The 20,718-nt window shown below is 40.5% G+C and overlaps 1 protein-coding gene across 4 annotated transcripts in view; it reads left to right on the forward strand.

Annotated features, from left to right (window-relative positions):
• LOC131426524 (nuclear factor of activated T-cells 5-like) overlaps nucleotides 1-20,718 on the forward strand; it is an 86,802-nt gene that overhangs the window by 50,799 nt on the left and 15,285 nt on the right. For all 4 annotated transcript variants that reach the window (XM_058589327.1, XM_058589325.1, XM_058589326.1 and 1 more), the window contains 3 exons: nucleotides 7,157-7,371; nucleotides 7,445-7,769; nucleotides 14,596-16,488. In XM_058589327.1, the coding sequence (XP_058445310.1) occupies nucleotides 7,157-7,371; nucleotides 7,445-7,769; nucleotides 14,596-16,488 (2,433 nt within the window). The remainder of the gene's footprint in view (nucleotides 1-7,156; nucleotides 7,372-7,444; nucleotides 7,770-14,595; nucleotides 16,489-20,718) is intronic.

Genomic DNA, 20,718 nt, shown 5'->3' on the forward strand with positions numbered 1-20,718 from the left:
ATGAGGACTCTCGGGTCAACATTTGCTGAACCTGGACAGAAAAAAAACATACATTAAATGATTTGGAGGCTTGGTCCGTTGTCGACTACAAAAAAAATTGAAACGCCAATTGACGTCAACGAACGTTTTCGAATAACAGGCTCGTAGTTCTTTTCTTTCTCTCCTTTTCCCACATCGATGGGTGCTGTAAATTAAAGCGTTGAACATGATATGTCGAGCGAAAATAGAAATCCGCCGAAAACCGGTAACCACGCGAACAGGTTTCGCTAGGTTGTTGTTGTTCATCGGTCGAAATTCGACAGAGATAAAAAAAAAGTTAAACACGTGTAGGGTATGTGCGCCCGTTATGACAGTGGACCCAGTTTGAATCAGGTGCTTGTGGGGTGGGTCGTTCAATCGATTGTTATCTTCTAATCGATTGACCCGTATAGTCGAAATTTGCTCACTTACCCTAGTAAATTTGTAGCATTTGGGAAGTCGCTTTTGAGCCGGTTATTTTGCTTTTGCCGGTGTGAGTCGGCGAATAGATACTTCCTCTTTTATTATGCTTTTTCTTTGTTTTGCTGTTTTGGTAGACCCAAGAAGTGTAGAATTGGTGCTGCCAAATGAGTTCATTAACGATGTTTTCTGTGCACTTTGGCAGAATGATTAGGCTGGTATTTTCATCGCAGCTACTACCACCTATCGGTGAGCGGATTATGCATAGTTTGACAAGACATGATTCAATTCTATTCAAAATGACCCTCATAAGCTTGGTGACAAAACTGTACTTCTTTGAATGGCATGTCCAAATTCCTGCATCAGTTGAGTCTTGAATATAGCAAAAATTGAGCTATAAAAATGCATCAATAATATCAATAAAATGTTCAAATGCAATGTGTTTAAAGAATCTTTATCAGCTCGCTTTCGCTTCTTGATGAGCACGGCTCAACATCAACTAGCTTATACTGTCCTGAGTAAAACGGTGGCAACAGTAAACAAGGGCCACTGATATCGCCGCATTTCGAACGCCAGCAAATGAAATGAGTGATGTTAACTTCGATAGCATGAAACGGGTTATTTCGTCCATTTTGATTGAAAAGAAGAGCCTTCACTCATCTGACATAGACAACGAATTTCTACTTTTTGGTTACCCGAAATTATGTTGATACATTAGATACAACAAGAGATGTTCACAATTGAAAACTTATCACTTTCCCAGAGGGTAAATTTTGAAAAGACACCCCATAGTAAAGCAAGGCGTATTCACGTTAAAATCACTTAAAAAGAGCTTACCTAACAACCAAAGCTACCCGCCCTGGCACCATGCAAAATACAACTGTTGAGTTGAATTAGTTCATAATTCGACCTTTGATTCGAAACTTAAAGCTTCACTAGAGAAGAAACAGGCAAAGCAAATAATTAGTTTTACGTTTCGTCTTTGACTCATCAGTGCAGAGCAGTTCAAATTGAACTGCTTAGTGCTAAACTCGGCAGTTCAATTTGAACCGCTAAGCAGACGTAAAGTTTCTGCTACTTACAGAACACTTTTTGTTTTGCAACGGAGTGCAATGTCTTTTCTGACGTGCCGAACGAAAACGTGTTTTCGACTATTTCTGGCCGATGCAGGTATGGTCATTTAGGGGTTAGCCAAATTTTGTGCTAGGGCACATAACCGTTTTTATTAGTTTTACGTTTCGTCTTTGACTCATCAGTGCAGAGCAGTCTGCTTAGCGGTTCAAATTGAACTGCCGAGTTTAGCACTAAGCAGTTCAATTTGAACTGCTCTGCACTGATGAGTCAAAGACGAAACGTAAAACTAATAAAAACGGTTATGTGCCCTAGCACAAAATTTGGCTAACCCCTAAATGACCATACCTGCATCGGCCAGAAATAGTCGAAAACACGTTTTCGTTCGGCACGTCAGAAAAGACATTGCACTCCGTTGCAAAACAAAAAGTGTTCTGTAAGTAGCAGAAACTTTACGTCTGCTTAGCGGTTCAAATTGAACTGCCGAGTTTAGCACTAAGCAGTTCAATTTGAACTGCTCTGCACTGATGAGTCAAAGACGAAACGTAAAACTAATAAAAACGGTTATGTGCCCTAGCACAAAATTTGGCTAACCCCTAAATGACCATACCTGCATCGGCCAGAAATAGTCGAAAACACGTTTTCGTTCGGCACGTCAGAAAAGACATTGCACTCCGTTGCAAAACAAAAAGTGTTCTGTAAGTAGCAGAAACTTTACGTCTGCTTAGCGGTTCAAATTGAACTGCCGAGTTTAGCACTAAGCAGTTCAATTTGAACTGCTCTGCACTGATGAGTCAAAGACGAAACGTAAAACTAATAAAAACGGTTATGTGCCCTAGCACAAAATTTGGCTAACCCCTAAATGAAAGCAAATAATGTTATACGAGTATCGCATGGTTTAAATTCTACCTAACCAATCGTAGAGTTCGAAATAAAATTAGAACATCAACGTTTGAGACATTCTCTAATCGTTCAGGAGTCCCTCCAGGTAGTATCTTTGGGCCGTTGCTGTTTTCTATCTTCATAAATGATGTCTCAATGCCGTTACCTCCGGAATTCTGGTAGTAAACTTTTCAAAAACATTGAAACAGACTGCCTGGAGTTACAAAACATGCTAGATCAATTTTAAAATTGTTGCAATTAGTTGCTTTCTGAAGTATCGAAAAAAGCAGCATTATTTCTTACCATCGAAAAAATGCACCAATAGTTTTCGATTACAAAATCTCGGGACGCTCGCTCACGTGAACAGAGCATGTGATAGATCTTGGAGTGATCCTGGATCACGAAATGACTTTTAAACTTAACTAAAGACTGTCCCAGAAAGTATGGACGCACTTTGATTTCGCTGTAAATAATTCACAAGTGATAGATATTCAAATTTTATTCGATATGCTGATAATATTAGACTACAACAACAGAATATTATTCTCAACATTTGCTACTTAGCCATTGTAGACTAGCTAGCCTTCTTGCGAACGTTTCTCATTAAATTCCGTACTTGGCGACAAGTTTTGACACATTTTTCTAATCTTTTTCCAACTGTTGAATGGTTTCGGATGCCGAGACATGTTTCCTAAGATGTGCATTCGTTAATGCCCAAAATTCATCAATTGGTCGAAGTTGTGGACAATTTGGTGGATTCATGTCTTTTGGGACAAAAGTGACATTTTTGGTAGTACACTGAAGTCTTTTTATGCGAATTTACGTATAACCGCATAAAAAACCGCATAACTATGAAAATTCGCATAAAAAAATCGCATAACTCTGAAACTTCGCATATAAAATACGCATAACTCCGAAACTTCGCATAAAAAAACGGCAGAAGGGAAACCGCATAACTCTGAAAATTTGCATAAAAAACCGCATAACTCTGAAACTTCGCATAAAAAACCGCATAACTCTGAAAATTCGCATATAAAAAGTCGCGTAAAAAAAACCGCATAAAAAAGATCTCAGTGTATACCATTCTACCGTTGATTTCGGGTAGTGGCAAGAAACAAGATCTGACCAGAAGACAACAGGATCCTTGTGGCTTCGAATCATGGGTAGAAGTCGCTTTTGTAAACATTCCTTGATGTATATTTCGCTATTCATTGAAGTAGTGGTGATGAAGGGTTTCGAAATCTTACCACAGCTACAAATTGCTTGCCAGACCATAGCTTTCTTATCAATTTTTTCGACTTCAATCGATGCCTTTCGAACCCTCGGCCTGATCGATGCTTCTTGTTTCGGACTACGTTTTGGTTGTTTCTGCTTCTTATAGGTTCGAAGATTCAAACGTTCTTTAGAACGAAGAACAAACCTCCTTCTTTTGCTCGAATGCCTTCAGTATACGTTTATCCAATTGAGCGTTAGCAGGACCTTTTTTTCGACCCGTTTTCGGTTTATCTTCAAAGGTGTTATCCTCACCGAACTTCCTGATTGCATTTCTCACGGCTTTTTCACTTATTCCTTCCATTTTTGCTATCTTTCTCAGTGACAGTCCGCGTTCTGTGCACCATTTGTACACAATTTTTCGACGTTATTCTGCTGAAAATCCACGCATTTCGAAACAAACTAATGAAAACGAATAAACAACTGCATAAGTGGTTAGAGAAGAGTGTAAACAACAGGACGCAGCCATAATAATTGACAGATCCTGAACCATTGCGAAATGGCAGCGGTTTTTCGTTGCGTCCATACTTTCTGGGACAGTCTTTACAAAATTTTCTTGGTACTGCTGACCGTCCTGTGTTACTTGAACTCCTGTATGTTACCGAGAGATCACATCGTCGACGCATTTTTTTGCTCAAAAAACGGTATACGGACAGCATGATCCAACTTGAACGATTTGTCGACAATTTGCCGAGTTCTTTCATTTTAATTTGTCGTCTAAAATATTTTATCTTAGACTACTCGACCTTTTTCGTGTTGATTTTCATGATAATTTAGTTAGATAGTTTAATTTTAGACCTTATTCATTAAGACACCTATTGTGAGATGGATCATTTTGTAACAAAATTTACAAATATGAAGACGATGCTCACGATGAACTTATTCGAAAAGCTATGTCCCAGTATGGACAGGTTCTTTCTATCGAAAACGAAGTTGTTGGCATATGTTTTAATAAAGGAGGCTATACCTTCTTCTGTGGCTTTCGGTCGGGATTTAAGAATTCCATGAAAATCGTTTGTCACATACGATCGTCTGCAAGCCATACTTTTCCCCCAAGTTACTTTTTCATCGGTCCCATGCTATACCAGTACTTCTGACACTTCAACTAACAACGAACCCAACACATAGAGAAATAACAAATTAAACTAAGAGCGAAAAGCTTCACTACAAATGCTACTTCGAATCAGTGGACGGAAGCGAACATTTGTTACCCTTTAAATTCGTTGGATAGTTATGAGATCACCTCTCTTCTAAAAGAAAGGGTAACGACGAGATCCAACAACAACAACAAAAATGTAATACTATTCGGATCACTTTAAGATCACGCAAATGTGTCATAATAAAATTTATTTATTTGAAAAATAAAGTTGTAATAGGCTGTCAACTGAGTTCTCTTTTGTACCTTATCGGTGTCAGTTGACAGAATTTAATGATTACGATTCAGTACAGACTACAATGGACTTCTAACGGTGTAAAATTTGTTCTGCTTAAGGAGCAAATGCAGCTAAACCTGGAGAAGGTGCGTGAGATTCAATTGCACAAAAGTAATAGTTCAATTTACATTTAATGCTACTCCAATAGTGGGGTGTCTTTTCTATGTAAATATCCCACAACAAACGTCTTTTTTGAGGGCCACAAACCTCTGACAGGGTCGAAATTCTACTCGATTCCTCATTACAGATCCCAGTGATGCAACGAAAATTTCTGAATTCTGAATTCAAATTTATTATTCTTGACGCAAGATTTCTGAGTCCCTAGCTTCTGACTCTTGATTGACGATATTTGATTTCCATTTTTTGGGTATTCATTCTAAGTTCCAATTATTTTTTTTTTTAGCATGAATTCGTGAAATAAACCATCTTCTTAGTTCGCCATTACTTCATTAAGCTCGTCAACAATCGAGTGTTTTTTGTCGAAAGACGCTAGAGAACACATTAAAATGGATTGATTTTTCATGATTATAGACTTCTAATGTGCCCAACTTAGCTTTGGAGTCGACCTTTTCGGAACATTGCGATTGAACCCAGACAAACAATAGTAGGGTCTTCTAGAAGTACGCAAACTTTCCAATATTTTCCCCCTAGGAAATATGAGGATTGCTTTCCAGTCTTCAACGTCCCATTGGCCTATAAGGGTGGGAAGATATCAATGGAGAGCGGATTATTTCGCAGAAAACCATTTCGCCGAAAGAATCGGTTCACCGAATGCCATTTCACCGAAAGAATCGTTTCGCCGATCAAATAGTAAACCGAAAGGATTTTTCAACTGAAAACATCGTACCGAACATTGATATCGCTTAATATCTAGGCATGATAAAACGACCGTAAATGCCATGAAGTATTGCGTTAGAGTCTAGCGGAAATAAATTAATCCGTTGCTTTAATTACGAAATATTTCAGTTTTACGATCTAGGTCAACGGGCTCGAACACAATCCTCATTTATGTCGCTTTATTTTACATCAATTCCAATACGATATTAAAACAACAGCACTCTTCCAGCGAAATGACATTCGGCAAAACGAATGTTTGGTGAAATGGCCTTCGGCGAAGCGTAGCTAATTCGTAGCGGTGGTGCTCTGATTGGATGTGAACCCGTTAAGACTTGAATCGTCAATATGAAGCCTTTTTTCTCAGTCGACTGCTCTACATTTACTATAATCAAAATTCAGAATCATCTTATTGTTCGTCTGTAATAAGCCAACGCTTAATACTTTTAAAATAGTTGTTACCAAAGAACTTTCTTTCAATGATAAAGACGATGATTAATTTCATCGAATGTAAATTCTAAAAACATCGAATTCATCACTAAGTGATATAGAGGTCATTGCAGAATCAAGTATCTGAAACTGCTCGAATATCTTCTAACATGGTTGTGTCAAAAAAAACAGTGGAATTGTACGAAGAAGGATCAATATTTTGAGATAAGTGATGAAAATACATGGTCATACAACGGTAGTTAGAATTAAGCTCGAAAAGTCTCGAAGCTTTCGATACTTCATGCAAGGAAGACAATCACGTCACTAGGAAGTCAGTAACCGTTAGCTTCATAAGTTTGAGATGATTATGGAAACATACATCGGACTGAAGGTTGAAGTTAGGCAAATCGGACTGGTCATGAATTCGTCTAAGACGTAGAATACTTGAAAGGAAGATGCTTTATGCTTTATGGGAATACTACGCCTCTTACCACGAAGACGACATCGAAGTAGTTGAGGAATTTGTGTATTTTGCTAACAGTGGACATTAAGCAAGAGGTATACGAACAGAACAATCTATCGGCCGACTTTTATATTTGTTTTAATTCAGTATTCAACTGTCATAAATTAATTTCACATACAGCCAAACATACGTTGACGGAAGTATCTCTAGACCAAGTTTTAAGTAGAAGACAAATTCGACGAAACTTTTGTGTGCTACACGATACTAAACGTTTCACAAGTGGTAACTTGAAGTGACTACCGTAACTAAATCTATTTCTTTTTTTCTATTACAGCTCAACCGCCAGGCGTGCCAGAAATCTGCAAGAAATCTTTGGTCTCTTGTCCAGCCGAGGGAGGTCTCGAACTGTTCATTATCGGTAAAAATTTTCTGAAAGACACCAAAGTAGTGTTCCAGCGACGTAAAGCCCCCCTGGGGGTGAACTCCGTATCGATCAGTGTGATTCCATGGGAGCAAACGGTCATCCCGGACAAGGAGTATCTGCAGCAGGTTCGTAACGCACACATCTTCTGTTCCGCAAACAAAAAAATGTTAATCTTGTACCGTTTTTTTTTTCAAACAGACTCATCTCATCTGCACCGTGCCGCCGTATGTCCGGCAGGACATACTGGAACCTGTTGTAGTACAAATTTTTATCGTTTCCGCTGGTAAGAAGAGCGAGACGCACAACTTTACCTTCACCCCGAAGAATGCTCACACGGCCCTGACGGCGGCCACGACGACGGCGCTCCCCGCCGGGGGCAGCTTCTTTGGACCACTGAGCGGTGGAGAGACGATCGGTGGTGCCGATTCGAATGGCGGTGGCAGTCCTGCCGGAGCGGGTAATACTACCGGAGCCACCGGTTTCGCTTCTCTAAACTCTAGCTTTGGTAGCAACCCTAGCGAAGGTAAGAGAACACCGTCGAGAATCAGTCGAGCTAGAGAGATCTCGGTTTCCGTGTATCAGGGTCTATGCTTGTGACAGATGGTGAAATATTCGAAGCGTTTGCTCTATTTTTAAAATTTCTTGTTACTAGGAATCGAATTATAGTCCGGGTCAAAATTAACACGATGATCGTATATCTGTCACAAGCATCTGCCTTTTAGCAATTAGGAAGATAGAATAAATAGCAACAGCAAACATCCAGAGTCCAGCCGGTGATCACAGTCGCGAAATGTTAGCTACAATTTGGGGAATTTGATCTCGATCAAAGCGGTTTATGCGATGAATGCAGTTTGTGTGCGAACGGGGTGTGTGTATGCGGGCTTGTCTGGAATCGTGTACGGTTCCATTATTACTTGATTACTTCTTAGACAGGTATTGAATCCCTTCTTAGAATAATTGGCTATTGCGATGCTAATATTGGAAACTGGTATGTTTGCGCTTTGAACAGTTGGAAGATTGTGTGTCGGTGGGTGGGTAATTTATCAATTCTCAATTTTTTAGCTCAAAATAATGCGCCTTGTTTTAAACATTTTGTGAGTTAATGACTTAAGATACGTATGAAAGCGAATGCACCAATGAGAAGTTCAGCAGGAAACAGCTTAAGACGCTTTGATCGCCCCCACGCTTGGTGACGTCAATTTGTTTTTCAAGCAAACCTCGTGATAGGAAAATGAATTTCAGAGTCCTTCTAAACAACATAACATAACGACGATTTCAGCTAGTAATTACCTTGCAAACAAACAAGTTTATGTTTAGTCTTCTTTGTGCACTTCCTCCATCACTTCTTGTTATCATCTTAAACCAAACAACCATTGGTTCTGTACCATATTTAATTTTAAAGCAGTGACATAGGTGTAGAGTAGAGAAAGATGCAATGCGCTTCAACGACTACATGGTATGGAATGGCAGCACCAGTAGCAGAAACAGCAGCAGTAACGGAAGCTGTATGGAGACGGTCCGGGCAAGCGAAACGTATGGTGTTCGGATCGACTAGCGAATGTCTATGGTCAGTCTGCTTTCGCATAATGCAGGTAATATGGTACTTTATGATTTCCCTTTTCTCTCAGCATCTGTCGATTTTAGTTCATCCTGATTTCCGGATTTGCACTGTTATCATCCCATTTCAATTTTGTTTCTCCCTTAAACATTCGAGCTTGGATTCCTTGTTTCTGGTACCTGTTTGCAGGTCGAAAATTTCTAGTTCTCAAGCTCTTTTCAAAGGCTCTTCTACAATCCACAAGCTTGAACGAAACTCGATACCTTGAATGATTGATTCTGAACTAAATGTGATAACAGTCATGGAAGAAAATATTGATCTAAGTGGACATGGCTAATGCTATTCTATTGATGAAGAGAAGGAATGTTAGTACTACTCTTGGTACTTGTAGTTACTCTGATATCCTAAGCGATTTTCAACATTCAAGGCCAGAAGACTATTACGAGCACCAGTCCCACAAGCATTTTACGCCCGAAGATGCCTTTTTCCAAGATACAAATGGCAGCTCAACGCAAGTGAGACATTTTGAAATCTAAGGAATATGTGCTCTGGCTGTAGTAGGTAACTGCAGTGAAAAATTTAATGAACAAAGTTTGGTGGATTGGCAGATTTTGGCACGTACCTCTGGTACCTGGATTTCACTCAGTGGTAAGAGGCCAAATCAGTCCAAAACAGAGCTGAAGAGTCGTGGCTTCTGATAACCTTTCTTTCTCGCCCACATAATTCTTAATAATGCCGGTAGAAATGAAACTTTAGGATTTTCGACCACAACTACATATGGCCTGCCAAATCAATTTCCTCTACGGGAATTTGGACATTTTCTTCGTCCGGAAATGCTCGGCAACGGTGTTCCTTCGTATTGTGGTATAAAAAGCCAGGCCAGGAAGCTGTCTGAAAGTCTTTGAGTGCGTTTATTTCTAACAGGTGACTTAAAATGAGTTTTATTTCAGTGATTTGAATCTTTGCATGGGAAAGCTACTGTCACGCAGTTTCTTGATCATTATGTGTCATTTAGCTGAAGCGTAAACAACGTTACTTTTTTTACCACAAAAAAAACGAATTTTGTGGCGAATAAAATGTTTTTGCGTTATTGAGTTATTTATTTATTTATTTGAATCAACAGACATAATTTAGTCCAAATGATTATTTCTTAGTATATTTGAAAAATTAGATCGTATGGCACGGCGTGGCAGATGGAAATCAAATCCCGATGAAACTCTGTTGAAGAACCGCTGCATTCCTGTAATAGCACCGTTAATTCCATAATTAGTGCAACGAAATTGCAAGAGAAGAAACAAACTGTTACGAAGAACACGTGATCGAACGTTTAAATTGATTTAGCTAAGAAGTGCGGGGCAATCGATCCTATCAGTTAAAATATCAGATATTGTCATTGCTCGTGATAAATCACGTCGAACATGCAGTGTGTCAATTCCAATTAACATCGCTCGACTTTCATAATTCGGGAGCTGTTGTGGATTATTCCAAGGCAACCGGCACAGTGCAAAGCGAATAAATCTGCGTTGTATCGATTCGATCGATTGACATCCGTTGAGATAGTAAGGGTTCCATACCACTGAGCAATATTCAAGAATAGAGCGTACCAGCGAACAGTAAACAGTTTTCAGGCAGTAAATATCATTGAAATTTTTGGTAATCCGTATTACAAATCCCAAGCATCGGGAAGCTTTTGCAACTATGTAGCTAACATGTTGCTTAAACGTCAGTTGCTCATCGAGAAAAATACCAAGATCTTTCACACATGTCCTTTCAATTGAAGTGTCACCAATGCAGTGTTCAAAACGAACAGGATTTTTCGTTCGTGTGAATGTTATGATCGAACATTTCTGGGGATTTAGAATCATTCGATTGATCTCACACCAGTCAGCAAAAATTAACAGTTGGCGTTGCAGGAATACAGCATCATCTATTTTCCGGATTATGTTATACATTTTCAGATTATCAGCAAATGAAAGCCGCGGACCTTCCAGGACAAAATTCACATCGTTAAAGTACAGCAAGAATATCAGTGGTCCTAGATGACTGCCTTGTGGAATTCCGGAAGAAGCGCAAAACTCATCAGATACACAATCACCGATTCTTACGGCAAGACGTTGATCGCTTAGGTATGACTCAATCCAGCGAAGTACGTTCGAGCCAAAACCGAGTTTGTCTAGTTTAGCAATGGCGATAGCGTGATTTATTTTATCGAAGGCTGCCGACAGATCCGTGTAAATGACGTCTGTTTGATAACCAACGGACATAGAATTTGTAACATGATTCGTAAGCGAAAGCAGATTTGTAGCAGTAGAACGTTTTGGCATAAATCCATGTTGAGTCTGTACAATATACTGTTTACAATGGTTGAAAATTGGCTCAAGAACGATCATTTCAAAAAGCTTTGGAATGGCGCTGAAAAATGCAATCCCACGGTAGTTGTCAACAAGTTTTTTATTCCCTTTTTTATGAACTGGAAACATAAAGGAAGACTTCCACGGATCGGGAAATATTCCGGCAGTTAGCGATTTGAGGAACAAAGACTTAAGAGATGCTGCTAAACTAGCAGAGCATTTTCGCAGAACAATCGCCGGTATACCATCTGGCCCTAAAAAGGTGCTAGCCTTTGTTTTACTGATTGCCAACAGAACAGTGTTTTCATCCAAATTGATCGCATTGAAAGACTGATATAGAAATGGCACATTTTGCACCGCAAGGGATACTTGATACGGTAACAATTTTTCATCAGAAAACAACACTAGCAAACTTCTGGGAAAATAACTGACAAATCTCCTGCGGACTTGAACCTGTGAATTCTCCGTAATGCATTGACGAAGGTAGCTCAGATTCTTTGCTTTGGTCGTTGACATAGCTCCAGAATTTTTTGGGATGCTTAGAGTATTGCTTCAATGCTGCCCGCTTTACTGTTTTTAAACGTCTTAGTTCGGTGGATTGCCAATTCGGTTTGGTTGGTTTCCGACTGGATTCGCTTAGGCACAAAGCGGTCGATAACTTAGCTCATAATGTTAGAAAAAGTCTGTACTGCAGCATTGACATGAAGGAAACAGCCACCGAAAGTCATTGTAATTTGGTGAAACTGAGGCTAGAGCAGGCTCTAGCTGATCAAACGTGTCGGAAGTATTTCTACAATGTCATTGGTCGAGATGCTTATGATCTGGCGAGGTATTTGCAGCTGCGGACAAAAACTTAGGCTTTCACGAAAAACAAGACTGTAGATTCCCGAATTTAACAAGTGTTATTTTAGGAGGTTTGTTTTTTACAATTGGGATTACTCTATAGTCTTTTTTTGGCAAATAATCATGAATACGTTAACTCCAGAACAACGCTTCTAAATCGGGGAAATTGATGTTCAAAATCAGTGTTCAATTAAAACTGTTTAATTCGTAAATGTTATGGTGCATATAATCGTCCGTCTGAGACAACCATGAAGAATGTGATTACTAAATTTCAGTCTACATTCACTCTTTTGTATGCCAAGTCATCGACAAGAATGAGAAGAGTGGGATAAACGTACTATTTGGTTCGGTCTACGGGCTGGTGGAATCATCGGTCCTTATTTCTATAAAAATAAGTTTCTGTTGCCAAATCTTCAAGAAATGTGGCTGCAACAGGATGGTGCCACTTGTCATACTGCGGATGAAACAATCATCTTATTGAAGGAACATCTAACAACAACATTATCTCGAGAAATGGACCGGTGAATTGACCTCCGCGTTCGTGTGATTTGACGTCATTCGATTATCTTTGGGGGGATACGAGAATTCATTGGTTTATGCGGATGAACCAGCAACGATTGACGCTTTGGAAACCAATATTCAACATGTCATTGCTGAAATACGTCCTCAAATGCTTAAAAAGGTGGTCCAGAATGACCTTCGTGAAAAATAGTCGTGGCGGCCAAATGCCCGAAATCATATTTAAATGTTAAATGCCAAGAAATTATCTACCAAATAAAAGAAAATTTGGCCATTTCATAATTTGGCATGTGTTTTATTCAAATTTTCAAATCAGTGAGCTCACAATGGATCTGTGAAATTTTGGCCTGATATGGCTAGCTGTCACTACAGTGTAGATGTGCTTTATGTCTCCATAGTCATGACACAAAGTGATGGCATGATGTCTCCGTCAATTTGGTAAATTATGTCTAGCTGGGTTGCAATTCTAAACAATGAAACATGCTTTTTCCATGTTGCAAGGATACCATTGGAAGTTCGAATCGTAAACCTTTTATTAGTCACACTTCCGCTTTCGTTAACCACATCTTTTTTTGTTTCATTTGTTAACTACTTTGATTAAACCTGTAAAGCTATATTTAGTTTCATTCCAATCACTCAACTGTCTTTTAACAACAACAACAACCTAAAACACAATTTTTGTCGCAATCATTTCAATTCCACCATTTTTCTCCTCTCCTTAGTTCTAGGTTGTGACCTACAGTTATGAAAAAAAAATCGTTCTTCATGATTCGTAACTAGTTCATGTGGCAGAGATTATTGTACAGCGATTTTAACGTGCAATTCACTAGACTAGACAATATCGTAATACAGTTCAGATCAATAATTATTGAAAACGCATAAGCTGAAGAATAATAAGTATTTTCAAAGGCATACTATCAGGCTGTCAATTAATCTCTCCCACAACCATGAAGAAACAGAATCCGAAAAACCGCCGACATCATCCCGAGGACGCCCCGCCCTGCCTGCCAGCCACATCCATCCGAAACCTACTTCGCTTTTGCCTTCCCGACCATCTGGCCGTTCCTGTCGCTCTTCAAGGGTACTGATAAACAATGTCATTGAATTCTTAAACCGTTTATTTTGTTGTTATGAAGAAAAAGAAAAAAACACAAATGGTTTACGTTTCGTGTAGCTTTTAGAACGAGCCTTTATTCCTTGGTAGCCAGCCCCACCCACTTTTCCCGAAAACCCCAAATCTTGTACTTGTTCAGATTACCAATCTTTTGTTGCTGGTTAGGTTGAATGGAGAGACAGTAGCTCAACTGGACTCAACAGGTTCACACGGACATCGGCGCCATGTTGATTTTCTTTTTTTGATATTTGTAGCGATTGAGGAGCTGCCGGTTGACAAAAGCAATGCCTGCTTGGACGCACACCTAATAGTAATCATTTGTTTCACAGTTTTCAGCTTTCCTGCCAACAATCGAACAGCAGTGTTGCCGAATGCTGTGTTGCGTGGGGTGGTGAAAAAAATTTCTGATCCAAAAGAAAATTGCAGATGGCAAAGCTTTACTTTTTAACACTTGATATGCATTGTTTGTACGTACAAGTGAGCGAGAAGTTGATTTGCTTCTATGGTTGTGAGTGTGTTTGTGAATACGTTGGTTACTTCACCTTGGATTTTTTCAATTTTTGTCCTGTCAGACTTACTGTTCTATAGCTACTGTCGAATTCAATAATCGAACGACAATTCCAGGCATCGTTGGTATGCTCGAGTATGTTTGAAAATGCGAGGCGAGGAATGTACGTGAGTTACGTGATAATGGATCAGGATTTTTTTCACGACCCAGACGAAACACAAGCTATTACCACGATCCAACTCGATTTTTTTTCTCTAGTCTGTAAGCTCTTTCAGTCATTCTAGTGGTTACAATTGCTAGTTTTTAAGTTTCCGCGCTGTTTAAGTTTATATTTACATAGCCCTAAGAATCAATCGCCTTATCAATTGTGTCAAACTTTACTAACCACTGGTTTTCCCCGTTCTCGTTCTCTTTTCTACGTTTTTTTTTGTTTGAACTTTTTTCCTGTCTCTTTAGATACTATAGCGACTAACGATGCCGGTCCCAAGAAGCCGTCACTGTTTCTGTGGGGTTCTCAGCTAACTGCGGCACAGGACGAGCTGGACACTGGAATGATGCCACCACCGGTGAACGTACTACCGATGGGAGGCGGCAACGGGCGAAGGTCGTCACTGTTGGGCGAACAGCTGAGCATGTCATCGCCACCCAATTTCAAGGCTGAACTCATCGACGAGAATAGTCGTAGTCCGCACAACGAGGACTCACTCGAACGGTTTCCGGACTCGACCGATAACTCGATCGATAACAGTCACATTCTTTATCGGCGGCGAAGCGTTCGGCAGCCGAGTATGGATCTGATGGAGGATAGCTCCAGCATGTCTATGTTGATCAACGAAAACAGTGCAATGGATGTCGGGGCAATGCCCGGAACGATGGTCGGTTTTCGGACGGGGCTGACTACACTAATGGAAACGAATGAGATCAGCAATTCAGCTACCTCACCGTTGGCATCCGAGCTCAAGGTAATGGATCTGTGCATCAAACAAGAACAGCAGCAATTGTCGGCAACTGCGAGAAATCAAATCGAGCACATGATCGCTACCAACAGTGGTTTGGGTAGTTTGAACGAAGTAAATCAAATAAAGGCTCAACTCAACGTGGAGGGAATGTTGAACGCTGCCGTGCAACAGGGTTCGTTGGAGAAGCAAGCTCTCGAATCGACGATCGCTTCCATGGTCAGTGGTCAACAGCAGCCTGGATTGCTGGAAATTAACTCACTGACCGGGACCGGAGGAAGTTCACACTCGCCAATACTCCATGCAGATGTTTCTAATGCAGCAAGCGGTCACTCGCCTCTTTCCCAGGATGTGATGCTAAATTCACAGAGTACAATAACCGTCCCCTCGCCAGGAAACATAGTACTTTCGCCAGCATCCACGACATCCGCTGAAGTCAGTCCCCATCCACATGCCTCCATCTCCCCGGAGATAATACTGAATCCTACGGTTTCTCCCACGTCAATGATTTGCTCACCTTCCAATGCGACGGTGGCCGCTACCGCAGCAGCTGCCGTTGCTGCAGCGGCTGCCGTTTCCGAAGGTGCCGGTCTACTAACGAATCAAGTATTCAACAACATGGCAGCAGTGGCGGCCAACATGATCGAAACGCAGCCAAAGGAAACCACGCAAGCCGTCCAGGAGATCATTCTGAACGCGGCAGCCGAAATCCTCACATCCCAGGAACCCTCCGTGACCACCCAATCCACGATCAACGCGTTGATCTCAATGAACGCCCAGGAAATGATGACTACCTCATGTCAGCCACAGCCACCGGCCATTCTGAACCAACCGAATCTTCTACCTCAGTGCCAACCCTCCCCGATGGCTACGAATGCCCTGACGAATGCACTCCAACAGCAGCAACATATGGTGCAAACACTGATCAACGAAAGTATCCAACATCAGCATCATCAACAGCAGCAACAGCAGGCAGCCGAATCTCTTATGCTCAACCTAGCAGCGACTCATCAGAATCTACACACATCACCCGTTCCGGAGCAGATGGAAATCGGAAATCCGATCATACAATCGCCCGCCAACAGTCAACCGCCGCAACAACCGATGGACACGACGGCACCACTTTCGACCTCTGCCGCATTATCGCCGCAACAACCACAACAGCAACAAACCTCGCCCCAGCAGCACCTTTCAGCGTCAGTTTCTACGGATCCACCGCAGATGACGGTCGGTGATCAGCACCGACAACAACAACAACAGCAACAACAACAGCAGCAGCAACAACAACAACATGCAGCAGCTGTAGCCGCAGCAGCTAACATACCTCAGGAGTTGACCATCATGTCGGACAACGATCTCATCAGTTATATCAACCCGAGTGCATTTGATGCAGGTATGTATGGCTTTTACTCTACAAGGTGATCGGGATTGGGAGGAAGGTTTTCGGGTTTTTTTTTTCGGGCACGAAACCTAGTGTAAATATGGTAGTTGAATCCGGAATCACTATCCAAGTAATGATGTAAATGATGTGTATTGGCAAGTTTAGTTCTATGCGTATTGTCTCGTCACGAACCTAATTTCTGAAAGGTTTTAACAAGTTTCGAAGATTATAAGTAAGCGTATCAAAAAAGATCATAATAAACATACGAAAGTACATTTTTGGTGAGTCGCATTCTGTCGTCTGTCGATAAGAGGTCGACGACGGTGTCCGTAGAATCGTATAACCAATAGTTATGCAGTGATTATGTACGTTAAGAATTGGCAGTGACGCATGCCCGCTGATGACTCAAAATGGTTTAATTCCACTAAAGTAATGTAATACCCAAGGCTTTGCTAGTGTGCGCTGTATCCAGCTATTGAAATATTCTTCATCGTTTGTGGTTTTGTTGAATGAAGTACTATCAATAATCTACCATAGTGTCCTCGAAGTTACTGAATCTATAACCATGTTTTGAGTGATTTCGACTAGACGGTGGAGTGAACATCTAAATTCGTAAGCAGTTTCGTATCCAACTTCGAGACTGGTTTCATGGCTTTTCATGGCTGCACAGTAAAAATTGTTTTCGGGTTTTAAAAAGTTTCGAATTTCACTTGAGATATAAAAAATGTAGAATATTTATTGGACGAAGACAGATGCCATGCGCAAATGAAGCTCTCGCAATCATGAGAGGTGACTCAGCAAACTGTTTTCTTGCACTTCGATGTCATGAGAATCGTTTAAAAACAATGCTATTGGGTGTCGTACTAGGAAGATATGTTGAGAGACTTGTTTTTACTTGTAAATTGTTCTCTGAAGAACAGAATCGAAAGGTCTTTTTACGTCGTATTGTAGTTGGACATTAAACATTGGTCTCGTACAACAATCACAAAAATCATGCAGTGAGCACGGGTACAGTCAGCATCATCGACATCGAAATTCAATATTCACGGCTCCAGGGTAATGCTTTGGTGGGATCTGACGGGTGTCAGATCCGGCCATAATAGCGAGGGAGCGTCATGGCTGCGTAGAATGGGTAACAATCACTTCTTCAAGCACGTCTTCGACGGTATTTTTTTCTTTTGTTTACCGTTCCGATAGTGACGAAACTTTGGCTTGCTCGACTATTGCTGCATATTGCCTGCCAAATCAACAATTTTTTGGGAAACTTGGCCTTTTTATTTTTCTTGAAATGCTCCTCTACGCCATTCCGTTGCATGACAGAATGAAAGAACATTCCGGGAAGCTGCTTGAAGTCTTTCAGAACATAAGATTTATCGTCCGTTAACACGCCCGGGGCTTAGCCGTTACCTTCCTACGGTCGTTTATCATTACGATTCGGTACAATTTTTATCCTTGCCGGTCCATGGAAGTATGCACGAAAGTTGGAAACATTTTCATTTTTCTAGCCACAGTACGCACCGAATGATCTCTTCTGCAATTTTTGCTTCACCTTCGTGCCTTTCTGATGGTTCCTGAGATAATCAGTTATTATTCCGCTCCCAGCCTTCCTGTTTAGATTTTTAGTGCTTGCAGGAAAACCAAGCTTTTTTGGAAATTTTCTTGATGATTTTCTTTACGAGTACACACAATTGCTTTTCGCACTTGCTCTTCTTTTGACGCCATCTTCGATCTAAAAACTTGTAGTATCACCAAAAATTGATTATGCACAATGAACAGGCATATGTTCATCAGTATGCGAAATATTTTACGCGTTGATTGAGTATTTCCAGAGATAAACGGATTTAACGGGGGCCCGAATTTTGTCGCGAACGAACCTTATTCACTTCGAATATATTCTTCCAAACAGAGCCTCAGAGCTTCACACTGTGCGAATTTAATCAATATTGATGCTTACTGAATGAATGAATGGCTCTCTTTAAATACTGCGTTATTGCACGTTCATAGTTAATGAGGTGGGACTGACGAGAGCAACAAAATAGCTCGGTCGCAAATTGATTTTTTGTTTAAACAGATTTGAGTGCATTCTACTTGAATGCAAAGTTTCTACCTATTGGTACGGTGTGAACGGCGCACTGTAAAACTTTGAACTGGTTCTCTCGCTAGTATCTGTAAAATATTTCTCCAAGATCGATTTTGACTGCTCTGAAGAACCAAACTGTTGGATTTCTTCCATGGTAATCAAGTTCGAGTATATTTTCCTCGAATGCGAGTAACACAGTATACAAATTGTGAAGTTTGACCAAATACAAATAATAATACGGAATACTTCGACAAATTTTCAAGGACACATTTTGCATCGTGCGGTACACTGTCATGATACACTGTCAGAGTGACAATGTACTTTAACGAGTTTTCTATAAAACTAGCAACACTGAAGGGTAGGAACAAGTTCACCATAGTTACTGTTTATTATAGTGAAAAATAAATAAATAAACAAACAGTTTTTATCTGGTAATCAAGATCGCAAGCGAAATGTAAGTTAAACAATAATCTAGAATGGTGAGGCCACCATGAATATACTACTAGCTGTATTGATATTTGTAGATTCGTGGGTGTTTGTGTTCATTTTTCATCTTTTGTGCTAGTGCCGGTGATATTTAGACTGATTGTTGCAGTTTAATACAGCAACGATAAACATAAACAAACAAGTTTGTTTTGCACCGTAGCAACTAGCATAAAGCGTTGCCAGAAACGATTTTCTTCCACATTTTCAAACTATCGCAATGAAAGGGAGTAATTTGCTAGGCTTACTTGTTCAGGCTGTGAACCAAACATTGGCGGTTCGTTTGTATGGGACTTGGGGGTATTATTATTTGTATTTGGTTCCAAATCTAGCAAGTTCAGTATTCCACCAAGGAGTTCCTCTAGTAGCTCACACAATCCGAAGTGGACCAGCCTATTCATATGATGCAACCTGCAACTATGAGTGAGTTGGTCTCGTCGACAACATTTTCCAAATCAATTGGGGTTTCAATTGTTGATTGATACCCGTAAAATTTAGTCGCCAAGCCCTCTTCATAGAGATCCCAGTTTGTAGATTTGGGATAATGATATGTGACAATAGATATACTTACGATCAGATAACGAAGGTTCGAGCTCATCAGAGACAAAACCTCTCCTCTTCCTGATCTCGCAAAAGTTGGACGATTTCCTGCATTGACTATGTGCAGGTTTGTACAGCTCACAGATTACATCATATCAGAGCCTCTCGAATTTATATCTGTGCTGCCCCAAATGATCAGTGCTCACTATAGCATTGATGTCACTGCCGATTACAAGCGGTAAATCACTTTTGCAGCAGTATGATACAACCTTTTTGAAGTCATCGCTTGGCGAAGGTTGGTTATGCGGAAAATATGCCGAACAATAGACATATTTCCTGTATATGCCATCAATAGTCATACCAACTGTGCCAGCACAAATATCCCGAGTTGTGAGCTCCGATATGAGAGAAACATCGAGAGCACTATTTGCAAGTATGCATGCTCGAGGCATTTCACGTGCATTAGTCATACCGTTCTTGTTGAAGGCAACAAAGACTGGGTTTAACAATTTTCCAACGTAGAAATGTGGTTCTTGAACCAAAGCTATAGAAGCTTTACCTTCTTGCAGAAGTCTGGATAGATTTATAGTTGCTGTACGTTTATGCTGGAGATTGATTTGTGCTACTCTAACCATTATCAATTAGAGTAATGAACACTCCATCTCCAGCACTTATCGTACAACAACTAGAAGAAACCAAATATATTGACTTATAATCGCCTATAGCGAAACATGTAAGGATTTTTCTAAATGTTTTAATCATTTAAATCCCACGAGTTGCGAAGAAAGAAGTCGTCCACTGTGCCATAGCTTCGCTTAACGCAGTAAGGGAAAACCCTTAGATATTCCGTTCACGACTGCATTGTTTAACCTCCTGCAGACATTCAGTCATCGGCACGGAAATACACCTTGACTTAGGAGATCCTAAGTCATGGCCTTTTACGACATGGAACAGGAAACCAGTGGATCAACCACTACCGAGTTGGGAAACCGCTACCGACACTACACGGCTATCTAGGCTGCTCAGAGAGGGAAGTTGACATTGATGTCATATAGCACTAGCCATTCAATTATTCTGTATACCTAGGAATCGACTTTGCTTTGAAAGCGTTACTTGGATAGTGAGGAATAATAGTTAAT

Source organism: Malaya genurostris, chromosome 1 (genome assembly GCF_030247185.1).
Source record: "Malaya genurostris strain Urasoe2022 chromosome 1, Malgen_1.1, whole genome shotgun sequence".
Lineage (NCBI taxonomy): Eukaryota > Metazoa > Arthropoda > Insecta > Diptera > Culicidae > Malaya > Malaya genurostris.